Source organism: Lichenostomus cassidix, chromosome 9 (assembly GCF_008360975.1).
Source record: "Lichenostomus cassidix isolate B80296 chromosome 9, HeHo_3.0, whole genome shotgun sequence".
NCBI lineage: Eukaryota > Metazoa > Chordata > Aves > Passeriformes > Meliphagidae > Lichenostomus > Lichenostomus cassidix.
In genome coordinates, this window is record NC_139490.1 from 22,183,166 (window position 1) to 22,198,031 (window position 14,866).

A 14,866-nucleotide genomic window follows, 5' to 3' on the forward strand; every position below is an offset into this window, starting at 1 on the left:
TTCATTTCTCACTTTCCCTGTGCCTGGGAGGGGATGGCTGTATAGGAACTGGGCTGAAATACATCTAGAACCATGCTGCAACAAGGTTCCACAGTGGGGCTGTCAGCAGCTTTCCTCCTTGCTGGGAGTGAAACTGGAAATGGGAAGCAATTTATTTGGGAAGCACTCCATGCTGCTGCTGGCTCAGTCTGTACATGCTTAAAGACCTGAAACGTGGCCTTTGAGATGAGAAGGCTGGCAACTTTGAGTGAGTTCAGACACCAAATTGCTGGAGCAGCAGCTGAAATGTTCATAGCTCTGCATCCTGACCTGCAGACAGAGCAAAAGCTGATCAGTGATGCTTCTTCACTGCTAAATAGTTATTGGTCATCTAATTCTGCATTGCAATATAATAATACAGTTATAATAGTCATACTTCTGGTGATTTTATTTGGAAGAGCAGGTCTATCTTGTGTGTGTGCCATCAGAGTGACATTTAAACCTGCTCATGATTTTCCAGCACAGTGGAGCTGGTGAGCGAATCTCGCCCTCACGCCTTGCTTAGCTCAATTCTGCTCTTCTGGAAGATGGGCTGTGAGAAAGAATAGGTTTATTTTCAACAGAAATAATTTTGCAAAAGTGCCTTTCAGTATTTTTCACTCATTCTTTCATGCTGGCTTGATTTTAAACAGGATTCGCTGTGTTCTTGTTGAGAACAAGATTTTCTTCTGTAAATCTCTTCCTAAATTCACAGCATTCCATGTGAAAGACATGAATACGTGAAGAGGAGACCAAAATTCCAGATGTAATTTGCCATCTTCCCAAGCAGCCTTGTCTATTACTAGTTTACATATATTTAGTTAAAAATAAATTGAAATCTGCTGTTTGGTATAAGGTATCTGTAAGAAAGAAATGTTCAGAAATCTTCAGAAGACCCACCTCATGGATCTTCTACAAATCTCACATCTTTCACCCTTAAAAAGTCTAAATGTTCCAAACAATGTTCAAATACTGCTGTGATCCCCAGGAAGACAGCTTGGGATAAATGTGAGAGTTTATTGAAATAAAGCTGGATACAAAGCATCATCCACAAATTTGAAGCACTTAAAGGCTCTTGGGGTCTCTGTAATTCCTTACCAAGCATTTTCTGTCATTGTTCCTTTTCCATTGTTTCTTCTTATTCTAACATTGTTTTGTTTTCTGTCGTAGCTGAAATAGGGGATTTTGATGAATCAGAAGATCGAGAACACCTTAAAACAAACCAATATTTGCCAAACCAGGAAAAACTTGAAGGAAAGATCCTGGAGTTCCACAGGAAGCATGTGTAAGTGAGGATTAATGTAAACCACTAACAAAACCCCTGGGCAGCAGACAGGCTTGCTTGGGGGAGGTTGAGTAGCAGAGTGATAGGCTGATGTTAAGAGTGTGTAAATTAAACACTTTACCTTGAGCAAGGAAAGCTGGGTGTAGCAATAGTTACATGGTTAGGATGGAGTTGTTGGGCAGTAGTTTTTCTTTAGTGATTTTTGCAGTGTACCTTTAATAATGTGCCAGAGAAAGCTATCATGTAATAATGGGTTTAGGCAAAATACTTCTTCAGAATTTCCATTCTACAAAGTTTAAGCTCAGCTTTGCCAGCATATGCAGAGCTCTTGCTTTTGTCTAAATAATTAGAAATCAATTGCATTGGTACTCTTTCTCTACACATTAAGCATAAGGGAGGTGGAGAAGGATGGAGGAAGTGGGGAAGAAATAACTTTCATCAGAATTCATGCAATACCTTATCTTACAGCTGGGTATTTTTGAAATAAGGAAAGATTATTGGTGTTAAAGAAACTGCCACGAATATAAAATTAGTTCCAACATGGAGTCAGGAACTGCAGGAACTTATTTTTCTGTAATTTTTGAGACCTTGCATATTAGGATCTAGGAATTTGAAGTTCTTTTATAAATTGTGAATATCCACACACACATTTTATTGTGCATGGTTGTGTGTTTTAATCCAAATTTAGATTTTCCTTTTGCTCTCTGTGGGTAAGCTCGTGGATTGTTGCTGACTGATTTTCTTTTAAGATAGAGCAAAGGTTTTTCAGGGCAGCATCTGTGTTTGAAGACACATCCTTTAGTGCTGGAAAATTAGTTCCTGAGAATTTCAGTAATTAACTATTTGCTCTTTATCACCAGTCATTTTCACTTGCACTGAAATTATCACTAATGATGAAATTTCAGTTTTGTTGATTCTTCATGAAATCAGGTGTTTATTACTTTTTTCTGCTTTTGAACCTTTGAGGTGCATGTGGAAATTAAGAAGCAAAATAAATGTTTTTAAGTAATTTAAAGTCATTTTGAAGTAAATTAAAATGTGTGCTAGGATTCTTCACCTTGGGAAAAGGTAGCTGGAGGAGGGAAACCACTCATTTCTTTATTTTTTTCTTGTCTAAAGAAAAGGGCTGTAAGAATTAGTAACTAATTAGACATTGTGATACTACTGCAAGGTGCTGTAGAGTCTGAAGCAACAACTGGGTCCTGCAAGGTTTTGATGATGCCATGCAGTGTAGGCTGATGGCTCTCAAATTTGAGGTGAAATGTGGGATTTTTAGATCTAAGTACCCCCAGAGTGTGGACAGAGCAGCCATGTGTTGGTCGTGTCTGGAGTCTGTTGGGCTGCTTCTGCTTGTGGGGAATTTTCCTGGTTTACTTCTCTTGATGGAAGGGTTGTGACTGTCTTGTGAGTGAGAGACTGGTAGTTGTGTTAAATAGGTTTGAGCTTTTTTTCCCAAACAAGTTACTTCTAATCATTCATTACAGTAAGGAAAGTTTGTGGTTTTGCCTGTCAGGAAGGAGTCAGAGGAAGGTTAATAGGAAAAGATTCCTTGCTTCATAGATGTACTTTTCAAAATAAGTTTAATGAGAATCGCATTTAATACATCCATGTTATTAAAATGATTGTAAATCTTATTTTAAAGCAGTGTTTTAGAAGTGTACATGCAAGCCACATTAACAGCTAAGGCACATAATTAGAAAGGTTACCATTGAATGTTAGCAATACCTGGGTACCTTGAAGGCTAGTTTCAAATTCCTCTGCGCCTTTGGAAAAATTTTTGTTAGAGAGATGTCATTTTGCAAGCACTGCAATCTTAAAATTAGCTGCGCCTTCTATGGTTTAACCTCAGCTCAGCCCCGTGCCACTGCTAGCTCCCCCTTGTTGGGTTGGGGGAGATTTGGAAGGGTAAAAGCAGGGAAATTCGTGGGTTGAAATACAGGCAGTTTAAATAGGTGAAGCAAAAGCCCCACACACAGGTAAAGCAAAACCAGGAATTCATTCCTTACTTTCTTCCCATGGGCAGACAGGTGTTCAGCCACCCTCAGGAAAGCAGGATCCCGTCCCTCCAGATTGTTGTTGTGGCACCTTCTTTCCCCCTCATTTTCCTTTTTTTTTTAAATTGCTTCATTGTAGCTATTAGAAGTGGTAGAGCATCATCACCCTCAATAAAACAGAACCTGTGCATCCAATCCATTCTGTATATTGAGAATGTTGTAATTGGAAAGGTGGCAATTGAATGCTTGTTTTCTATTAAACATATTTTTCTTTTACATTTGCAAATACTTTCTTTTACTGTGGCTTCTAAACGTTGCAAATGTAGTAACAGTAAACAAGATGAGTTATATTTTTGGTGTAGCACATTAGTTATTGCTTCAGCAAGAGCCTGAATTAACTTACTTTATTTTTATAGTTTATTAAAAATAAAAGGTGTATATTTTGTAGATGGTGTATTGGCACTGGTGCAGTTAAATCGTGGCACCCATACACTCAAAATACAATGTTTTCTGCCTTCCTGGGAGTAGTGTAGTACTTGCTGCGAGGTGAGTGCAGTTCACGATTCAACATGAAACATTTTGCCTGTGTTCACATGCCTGTGGTTTCTTTGTCTGTACATACATAAATCAGGAAAGAAATAGATTTGATAGATTTATATTTACATTTCCTGTTATCCCTCACGTCCTTTCACAATGTTAGGTTAGTTGTCCGTGAATTTAAATTCTTTAAATTGTGTGTTAGTTAGAAAAACTGTAACTTGACACTTCATCTTTAAAGTTCTATATTAATCACTGGATTTAAATGCTCTGTAAATCACTCAACATTTGACAGCCTTTATTTTGAATCCATTGACATGGGAATATTGTAGCACTACCAATATTTGTCCAGCTGGATGGCTGTGAGGAACTTTCATACTAACACCTATTGCACTGGCAGCAGTTTTTGCTGGAAATACTGATATTAGTCTGTCGTCCATTGACCTGGGGAAGATTAAGTAGATTTATCTGCTTAATGGCTGAACAAAATTAGAGCAGATTGTTTTGGGGCTGGGCTGTGCAGCTAAGCCTGCAGGCAACATCTGAGGGCAATTTCTGAAACTGCCTCTCTTTGTACCCATCTGTGGTACAGCCAGAGCTGCCTGGCTCCTCCACACCAGGCTCAGCCTAATTTGGTTGGTACAGGCAGGTTGTATGAAAGTGAACACTCTTAAAATTGGCTGTTTTCTTTTTGTTCTTTTTTCTGAGATGCGCTGTGCTTTGGATCATATCTAATGGTATTTGAAATAACTGTCAATGGTTCTACATCAGTTACACCAGACTGTTCATGAGGAATTTTTAGTACCATAGAGCTCCAATTTTCTAGTTGCCATTTTTTTGGTTTTGCCTTCCTTCCCTTCCAACCCTGCTTCCCAACCTCAGCACCCTCTTTAAAAGACAAAGCCCTGCTTTCATTCTTAAAGTTGCTGTATTCAGAAGAATTATAGCAGGAATTAGTGTGGGTGGAAGTTACACACAGTGCTCTCAGAGTGTAAGTCAGGAAGCTCTGGCCAAAAGTAGGATTTATGATCTACCTCTTTTGTCTTGTATATTTTTAGTAAATAGGAGCCATGGTACTCCAGCTTTTTTGACGTAGTTAAGAATCTGTGGTGGAAATGGAGACAACACTTAAAGCCAATATTAAAAGCACTTAATCCAGTGTTACTCATTTCAGTGAGGGGAAGAGAAATCTCCTTTACCAGTTGAAGCTCTTAGACATAACTAGTACATGTAGTAGTAATACTGATACAAATGCAGCTGCAAAACCCTGTCTGTAGTGTGGCATTTCTTTTCCCATTTGAAATCAGGTTTTTGTTCCTCTTATGTTCTTCTCTTTCTATTACGTGGTCACATAATACTGACGTTTGGATGAGGGTGGATTACAGACTGAACTTGTAAAGTCAGGAATGTCACTGAATCCTTGCCTTCCGCAGCTGGCAAAATAAATTTGTGATTTCCTGCTGTAGCGTTTTAGATTCTTTGTTTCCCCCTCCAGAATGAGCAAGGCAACAGAACACTGCTGATATCCTGTTGTCAAACGTGTGCATATTCAGGCTTTCTTTCTCAGGGCATTTTGTGCATGTGTGTGTTTTACACTTAAAGAATATTTTACTAAGTATCAAAGAAGCGTTTGAAAGCATTTAAAAATACTTCTATTTTTAAAACCATGGCATGCAAAATAAGTTTCATAATTGTGTTCTGAATTGTATAGAAAGTTTCTACTTGGAGTTAATATATATTGTCATAATCCCTAGTTCTGTTAAATTCAAATGTAATAATCATTCACTTCAATATTCTCTATTTATATTTTTAAAAAATCTATATGGCGCTAAACTATTGTTTAATCTAACATGATTCTAGGTAGGTAAAAGGAGGTATTTTTAAGGAGTATGACTTGAAAAGCCAGTCAAGGCAGCAGGAGAATTTATTTAGAACCGATGCTGTGGTTGGCACTATATAGCACACATAAATAGGTAATGCTAAAAATAGTGTATTGTCTGCTTTAATAAAATGAAATGCAGATTTATGGAAGGAAGGCTGTTTCTTGGAAAAAGTCATTTATCGTAGTGAACTTGCACATGGAAGTAATTTGGTATTTATTATTTCTAATCATTGTCAGTAGTGATGTAGGGGGGTCACTTTATCCAGCTGTGGCTGGTAGAGTCTCACTGCTCTGAATTCTCCACCATTCTATGTTTCATAGAATTCTGCAGTGGTTTGGGATGGAAGGAACCTTCAAGTTCGTCTCATTCCACCGCAGCCTTGGGCAGGGACACCTTTCACTATCCCAGGTTGCTCCAAGCCCTGTCCAGCCTGGCCTTGGACACTGCCAGGGATCCAGGGGCAATTGCAGCTTCTCTGGGCACCCTGTGCCAGGGCCTCCCCACCCTCACAGGGAAGGATTTATCTTAATATAATCTAAATCTCATCTCTTTTAGTTTAAAACCATTCCCCTTTGTCCTATCACTTTCTGTCTGTATAAAAAGTCTCTCTCCCTCTTTTTTATAAACCCTTGGTAAGTAATGATAAGCCACAGTGATGTCTCCCCAGAGCTTTCTCTTCTCCAGGTGAACACCCCCAGCTCTTCCAGCCTGGCTCCAACCCTTGGAGCATCTCTGTGCCCTCTTCTGGACTTGCTTCATCTTACGGGGTGTCCACTTATGCTAGGAGCCCCAGATCTGGAGGCAGCTCTGCATTGGGGTTTCCTTGGGGTGGTTAGCACAGGAGAAGGTTCTCCTGCCTTTTCTGGTTCTCCTTAATCATATTATACCTAAAACTGGGTAGTGGTGTTTTCTTTCATCTTCAGGATGTGTGTAGTTCAGAGACCTCCTTGGGTGACATGCTTATGTTTGTAATAGAGACTTTTTTGCTTTGTAGTGTAACTGGGGCATGATCAGTAGCAACACTTGGACATGATCATCTTCAAGGTCTTTTACAGCCTTAATGATTTTATGATTCTGTGATTCTAAGAACTCCTTCATTTCCATGGCACCATTTGCTTAGTCTTGGAGGATCTTAAACTCCTCGTCAGGCCCCATGAACTTACTGAGAGTGTTTTTGACTTACAGGGAAAAGCTTTTGTCAGTACAAGTACCAGCTGAAAATGCACTACAATCTAATACACTCTCTCCCATGGAGAAAAACTGGGGGGAGTGAGGGAAAAAAAAATACTTTTTGTGAACAAAAACAAAATGTTAGTGGTTTGACATCAGCTAACCTGGGGAGCAGGCAGTGAGGGATGAAACTGTGATGGGTGTGTGACAGAGTCTTGAACAGCCTCTGTGCTGCTGTTTTGGACCTCATGCACCCTTACAGAGTAGTTGCTCCCATCTGTGTACAGCTTCCTCCTGTTTTAGAGTAATTTCAACAGCAGATGAAGTTTCATTTTAAAAATCATTCTGTGGATTCTTTGGCAGGGAGGGAATTATCCAGCCAAAGACTGGGGGAATGTGTTGCACCCTGGTAGTAAAAATTTTGTGGTCCCTAAACCTGACCAGAAAAGGGTCATTCTGTTGCAATATTTGCATTGTTTCTGTTTTTCTAGCTGTGCAACTCTGCCAGCTCTCACTTCTTATCTTAGTTAATACTAATGTGTACACAAGCAAGCAGAAGGAGGAGCACTATGGATTGAATTTGGATTTGTTAAACTTTACAGTTTCTAATCTGAAAAAGCTCTCAGCTAATTAACATCTCTTTCAGCATCTGTCTTGGGATGTGTTTGACATTGGTCATCAACTGTGTCATTATAGAACTTTCAGTGTAACACATAGCTTGGAATGAAACTGCCCAACTAGTTGATACTAGAAAATTCTCATTTAGTGCCACAGTTCAGACTTTAGGGTGTTGGCTGTGTTGGCAGTATCGTAGAATCAGATTGTTCTTAAAACTTCATTTTTTTTTTCATTATTATAGGGGTCAAACTCCTGCTGAATCTGACTTTCAAGTGCTTGAAATTGCTCGGAAACTGGAGATGTATGGCATCAGATTCCACCTTGCCTCTGACCGTGAGGGCACCAAAATCAATCTGGCAGTTTCACACATGGGTGTGCTGGTGTTCCAGGTATGGCAGGGAGGGAAAACTCTGTCTGTCCTTTAGCAAATCTTGGAGTAAGTCTCTTATTTTAACATCAGGCGTCCCTGATGTCTTGAAAATGTAATGTGTTCTATGGTCAGGGAGTGTCATTTAAGCCCCCAAAATGCTGTTCGGTGCAGCTTGTTCTTCTTGGTGCAGAGTGAAGAGCATCAAACCCAGCACTGACAATAAAGTTTGTTTGAGATTAAGTGTGTGATCAGAGAAAATCATCAGTTCATTTGGCACAGCCCTGGGACAAGTCTGTCATCCTGGAATTTCGGTTTGGTTTCTCTTCTTTTAATGTTCCAGTGTATTTTTGCTGGGATATTGTTGCTCTTAATGTACAGAAGTGCTGATTGACTGGAGTGATTGGACCAATTAGTGTTACTGTGTTTGTTGTACTAAATAAACAACTCATTGCTCAGAGTCCTGTTTATGAATGCAGTAATACTGTTTTCCTCTCCCCAATGCACAGAGGCAGCTGATACACTGAAATATTTCCATTTGGGTGCTCAGCTGTGTCTTACCTTTAATTGTAGGACATATATTACCTTTAATTGTAAGACATACACATGTCTATATATCCACAATAGAGTTTTCCTTGGTACTCTGCTCTTCTGAAGCTTTTGCTAACTTTTAATTGTTCTCATTTTAATTTAGGGTAACACGAAAATCAATACCTTCAACTGGTCCAAGGTCCGTAAACTGAGCTTCAAGAGGAAAAGATTCCTTATTAAGCTCCACCCAGAGGTCTGTGTAAGTTTTACTGTAATATAGACTGGTCTGTGTTGAAAAAAACACCTATGCTTCATTTTATTATGAACATTTCTAGAGTTTGTGATTTTATAAAAGAGCCTCAGCAGGGCAGGCTTGGCTTCATCATTCAAGTGTAAATCTTTCCTTTCTCACCTCACGACTTAGGATCTTTAGGTTTTGTGTTTCAGTCTCAGTTTGTCCTTGACACAAGCTTACACATGTATAAATGTAAGACAGCAAAAATTCCCAGACCCAAGTATTTGGTGCACCCTGTCTCAGTACTTCTACTTCGAAAAAATTACAGCCAGTTTCTTGATTCAAATAACCTGATACACCTCAGGTAGGAATAGGTGGCTGAAACTGTATTGTTGTAGCTTAATTTTAAGAATGGTGTGATTACTCTTGCTTAATCTTTTCTGTACATCTGTATAGCACAAGTGTTATTTTTCATGCTTAGCTGATTTACTGCAGATGATTTTGATTCCAGATGTCATTAAAGTTGTTGTTTCCACTCTGGATGACTAGATAGTATTCAGTGCTTAATTTATATTTAAACAGGGGAAAAACCCCAACTTTGGACATAATATAATTTTATGTGTCAGAACACCTGAAATGGGACACACTCTCTGCTTGTGTCGCAATGTGTCACCCAGAAATTTCATATGATAACTGTACTCTGACATATGCAGTGTTTTCCAGTTTTATCTGAATTTCAGGGAGACAAGCATCAGAGCTCCTAAGAAAGGAATAGTATTTAAAAATAGCTACTATTTCACTTAAATATTTAAATTTCTTTGAAATTTCTGAAGGTGGCTTATATTAAGCATGTCCCTAAAGTCAAGTGCTTATAAAACACTTCTACAGTTTCAAGGTAAGCAAACATTTTTGAAAGCTGTTAAATGATTTTTAACTGCATTCAGAATCACTCCCATTGCTTTCAGGCATATGAGAAGTGACTTAGCAAAATCCTGCCTTTTGCTGGAGTTCAGCTTTTTTTTTGGCATCCATTTGTGCCTTCCTTTTCTCCTCATTGTCATTTTAGGTGTTACTTAACTTTTATGTTTTTTTTCCCAGGGCCCATATCAAGATACTTTGGAGTTTCTTTTGGGAAGTAGGGATGAGTGTAAAAACTTCTGGAAAATCTGTGTTGAGTATCACACGTTCTTTAGGCTCTTCGATCAGCCAAAGCCAAAGGCTAAAGCAGTGTTCTTCACCAGAGGGTCATCCTTCAGATACAGGTAGGGAGAAACAGAGCTGACTCATTAGGTCTTAGAAAATGAGATCAAAAGGAAGAAGTATTATAAAGTCATTCCATCTCTAATGCTCATCCCCTGTGTTTGATAACCTTTGTACTTGTGTGGGTTCACAGTGGACGAACACAGAAGCAACTAGTGGATTATATTAAGGACAGTGGGATGAAGAGAACCCCATATGAAAGGTAAGATGAAATCGCTTTTTAATGCGAAATATGGCTGAGACTTTCACAGTGCCCTTATTGCCTAATGCTGCTTGGAAACAGGCTCATTCTCTGTTACTAAGGTTTCCCTCAAACTTAAGGTAGCTAAACTAAAATGTAAAAAATTTATTATTTTGTGATGATATAAGAAGCTTAGTAAAGTTTTGGTACCACGTTTTAATGTCTGTGGACAATGTGTGCCTTAGCTGCCTGAAAGTTCAGCACATACTGAAGATTCCCTGACCTGTCTGTGTGCTACTGTAGCTGTGCCATTAGCCAGTGACAGAGCTCAGAATTGAACTTGGGATCTGCAAATTTGAACCTGTGACCTTAAATATTCGTTTGTTTCTAAACATAAAAATATATATATATTAGGAATGTGCGTTTTCATTATAAAAGTGCCTTTTCCTTACTTGACTCCAAAGCTGTCCTGTCTACATGTGGGAAGCTCCTCCTAGTCCAAATGCTAATCCAAACTATGTGTGGGAAACTCCTACTCCTAATCCAAAAGATTGAAGGGACTTGATAAGAATTTTGAAACGTTTGCGTTAATCTGCTATTAATAAATACTTCTAATGTCTCAGACTCAAGTCGAGCTCCTTTTCTATATGGAAATATGATTTTCTGTTGAATTATTGACATGGGATGAATCTAACCATAAGTGCAATGCAGGATACCGCTTTTTGGAGTCTAACATGGAATTTTATATGATTGACTGAATTTGTCAAAGTTTGTACAACAGTTGCAGATTAGCTCATTCTGGTTCTGAAGCCATTTGTCTGTAGATGTTTATAATGTTGACAAAGGAAGGACAAATGAAGGAGTTAAACTAAAATGTGCTCTTTAGTATTCAGCCCCAAGTTGTTCTTGAGTTCTCATTCAGTGGTACTAAGAGATCCCCACCAGCCAGGTGGTGGTCTGTCTCTACTCCCAGGTAACAAGGGACAGAACAAGAGGAAGCAGCTTCAAGTTGTGCAATGGGAGGTTTGGGTTGGATACTGGGAAAAATTTCTTCACTGAAAGGGTGGTCAGGCACCAGCACAGGCTGCTCAGGGAAGTGTTGGAGTCACTATCCCTGGAGCTGTTCAGAAAAGGTGGAGATAAAGACATGAGTTAGTGTTGGGGGAGCAGTTGGACTTGATGATCTTAGAGGTCTTTCCCAACCTTAATGATTCTCTGATTCTGTGAATGATCTGGATCTTGCTTTATTCCATTTTTGTACATTTCCTACTCTTGCATAATTTAATTTATAACTCTTTTGACCTTTAAAAACTTGAACTAGTTATTAAAAAAGCATGATAAATTAGAACTTGAGATGTTTCTGTTGGCTGCCAGAATGGCAGTAGGTGATGGGGGAAGGAAGGAGGCTGATTCATGTCTTGGGTGCTGACAGGCTGCTCTGCTCCACAGGAGGCACAGCAAGGTCAGAGCGTCCACTCGCACCTCGAACACAGATGTGCCAAAGCAGGTCAGTTCTGCAGCTTCCCTCTGTGGTGTGGTCAGACCATTGACAAACAGCTCTCTGAGGTGAGGGTGAAGGAGTCAGCTCACCAGAATTGCTTCCACTGTTTGCTCTTTGGCTGGCTGCACAGTTCTTTTTGTTGGGGTTACTAATTTGATAGTTGTAGCCAATGGAGTGTAAAGTGAGTAATATTTTACTCAAAATTCCACTGAACTGAAAAGGAAATGTTGGGTAACCAAATGTTGCTATTTAAGAGGATTACTTTGTCTTGAGGTACTCTCTGACTGCTCTCTGGCAGTCTCAAGGTCATTGTAAGATGCCTTCTGCACGGCAAGAAACAAACATTTCACTGAATGCACTTGTACTACATGGGAGGAATTAAGGAAACATCATGGAATTTCACTGTCATTTTGTTATTTTTCCTTGTGGATACTTGTTCGGTTATAAAATACATGCATTTAATTTTCCATCCCGTTACCATAATTAAGGGAAAAACCTTGCCTTTTACAGAGGCTGCTAGATCAGGCTCTGTGCAGCGTTTGCTGTAAAGTGAGCTCCTCTGGAGCATATATTCCTTCTCCATCTGGATGTAACTGGATGTTACATTTGTTTTTGTGTATTACAAAAACCTTTTTATCTGTTATGTTTCTGCCTTTTTTCCTCTTTTAGAATGTCCCATTCACTGAGGGCTTGAGAACTCCAGGGTCTCCTGCCTCAACAGCTGCCCCCTTCCACTCAGTTCACTCCTCGGCCAGTCCCACTTCTATGCTGCCCGTCTTTGCTGAACCCAGCCCTTCCTCCTTGGACCCCCGAGCATCGTACACAAGGATTCCAGAGAAAACCACTGCAGCACCAGTGGAAGAGGCGGGGAGGAAGCTGATGCAGCAGCCTGGATCTCCCGTGCTCCAAGGTGTTGGGTTTGGTAGTGTTGCAGGAAACTGTAACCCGTCTTGTCCTGTTGTTGAGAGTGGTTGCGGTGTAGATGTAGGTGTAGAGAGGAGTAGCAAGGAGAGCAGGGTTGCTGGTTGTAAAAATGACAATGATGAGGATGACTTTACCACAGGTGTATTCATTGCTGAAAAAGAGCAGCAGCGTGGCAGCCGAGGTGCCCCTCTTTTCACACTGACAAGTTCACAGTTACAGGTGTCTGAGGAGTTTATTGATGATGACCCAGCAGAAATGTCCTTTTTTGCTGGGGGTTCTGAGGCGTTTTCCTATGTGTACAGTGGGTTAGAATTAAAGGGTTCTGAGTTTTCTAAGTGTCTGTCAGAGTCGGCTGGTTTAACTACAGATACCCTCCAGCAAAACACAGTCTCTGCTCAATCGAGCCCCGACAGGTACTCAACCGAGGCCGTGGATATGAACATGGAAGAGGAGTTTGAATTTGAAGAAGGGAGTGATTTCAATGGCAATGAGAGGCCATCAGATACCTCGGAGCTGTTTGAGGTGAAAGCCCAAGCGAGCAGAATGCAAAGCCTGCTGAGCCCCTCAGAAACGAGCTCCCTCATCAACAACCGCTCTGAGAGCAGCTCCCTCAACAACCTGCCTCTGAACGGCCCCTCCTCCCTGCACACCTACAGCTCTGCCAACCATTCCGAGGCCAGCTCCATGCTCAACTTCCCTGCCTACTCGGTGCGCTCCGAGTCCAGCTCAGCCTTCCAGTTCACGGACATTATTGACCAGCTGGAGCAGCTGAGCTATCCACCCACCACCACAGAAGACTCCAGCAGCACAGACACCGACTCCTGGGACTCGGAAACAGCTGCACCTCTGGATGTAAACCTTTTCTTTAGTAACCCCTTTGCTCAAACCACTGGTGAAAACTTTGCCTTTGACTTTCAGAATAATTTAAAAAACCTCACGCAAGAAGACTGGACAGAGAAGTCACATATCAATTGATTGTCTTGATTTTTGTGATTGATCCCTCTACGCTGTTCAGGCTTGGAAGACAATAGGGTGTGGTATCAGTCAATCCAGTGGCTGGATTTTAAATCACGTAACATAGTTGATTTTTAAACTTTTTTTAAAAATTCATGTGCCTCTTCAATGTCCCTCAAAGCATCCAAGTTTTGGTGCTGTGTTTCTGTGCATCACACTACATCAAGAATGGGTTATAATAGGCTACAATGTTGAAAAATACTGCATTTAGGAAAAAACGCTAATTTCAGAGAATTTAAGTATGAGCTGGCTCATGCAGACATCATAACTTAGAGTATACTGAAGGATTTCTTCAGCTGTAAACATATCTGTAAGAGTCTCATATAATATGCTGTTCCTCCAAAATCCAAATAAAACAGAGGGGACTCACTTTCACTCATGCTTGTTAACCAGCAGCTGCATCCACTAAACTGCCTGTTTTCCTGCGCTGTAGCAAGGTCCTCATTTGGGGTTTGTTTTTGTTTCCATAATCAAAAAAAACAAACAATCTTCAAATCATCTCTGAAGGACAGTTTTTAAATATCAACCTATGCAACATGTCTGTGCTTTGAAGATTGGCCTGTACCTGCCTGTGTGGTAGTTTGGAAGAGGGAATGTGTATACAACCAAATGGAAATAGCAGGTACCAAACTTCTTGTGACGACAAGCATATTTGCTGACTTCCAGATGTCTTCAGCAGTCCAGCAGCAAACATTCTGAAGCAGTTTGGAGATATCCAGAGACTATAAAAGCACTTAATCCCCACCACATTTCCCTTCTTTCTGCTTATTAATCACTCTGCATAAAAATACTTACAAATTAATTCAGAAAAGTATCTGTGGAGGACAGCTGGTGGTAAACCTGGTGGTAGCTTTAACTTTTTCTTTAAAATATGGACTGTATTCAGAAAAATACTGTAATTTTTCTGAGAAATGGAGTTCTTAGGAGAGGTGAATACTGGAGACAACAGTATAGCTTCAGGGCTTCAATAGTAAAGCTTCTGAGCTTTTGTAAATTCTTTTAGACAGGTGACTTTGATGTGAGACTTGAGCTGTAAGTTTGAAAGTGTAATCAAAAAGACAATTGAGTTGTTACTTAACTGATCACATTTAATTTAGCAACATTTATTGAGGTGAAACAGCAAAAAGTGTGAAATATCCTTCCCTACTGCCACAGGTTGTGGGAGTGAAATTCTGAGCTTCAGCTTGTAAGAGCATTTTTTAGACCATATACAAGCAAGAATGGGAAATCTGTAACACCTGATCCGAATCTTGTGATGGAAAGCATCATTGGTTTTGGGGTTTTCAGTCCTTTGCAGAGATACTAATACAGTTGATGCCTCCAAAATAAGCAGCTTAGTTATAAAAGT

General features: G+C 40.0%; 1 protein-coding gene across 9 annotated transcripts in view; it reads left to right on the forward strand.

Moving 5' to 3' along the window:
- FARP2 (FERM, ARH/RhoGEF and pleckstrin domain protein 2) overlaps window positions 1–14,866 on the forward strand; it is a 65,940-nt gene that overhangs the window by 25,298 nt on the left and 25,776 nt on the right. For all 9 annotated transcript variants that reach the window (XR_014854134.1, XR_014854135.1, XM_085069846.1 and 6 more), the window contains exons 7-13: window positions 1,189–1,303; window positions 7,747–7,894; window positions 8,567–8,656; window positions 9,737–9,900; window positions 10,032–10,100; window positions 11,529–11,586; window positions 12,250–12,490. Coding sequence is in view for 7 of the 9 variants with exons in the window: in XM_085069846.1 (XP_084925972.1) it covers window positions 1,189–1,303; window positions 7,747–7,894; window positions 8,567–8,656; window positions 9,737–9,900; window positions 10,032–10,100; window positions 11,529–11,586; window positions 12,250–12,490 (885 nt within the window). In the remaining 2 variants the exon portion in view is untranslated. The remainder of the gene's footprint in view (window positions 1–1,188; window positions 1,304–7,746; window positions 7,895–8,566; window positions 8,657–9,736; window positions 9,901–10,031; window positions 10,101–11,528; window positions 11,587–12,249; window positions 12,491–14,866) is intronic.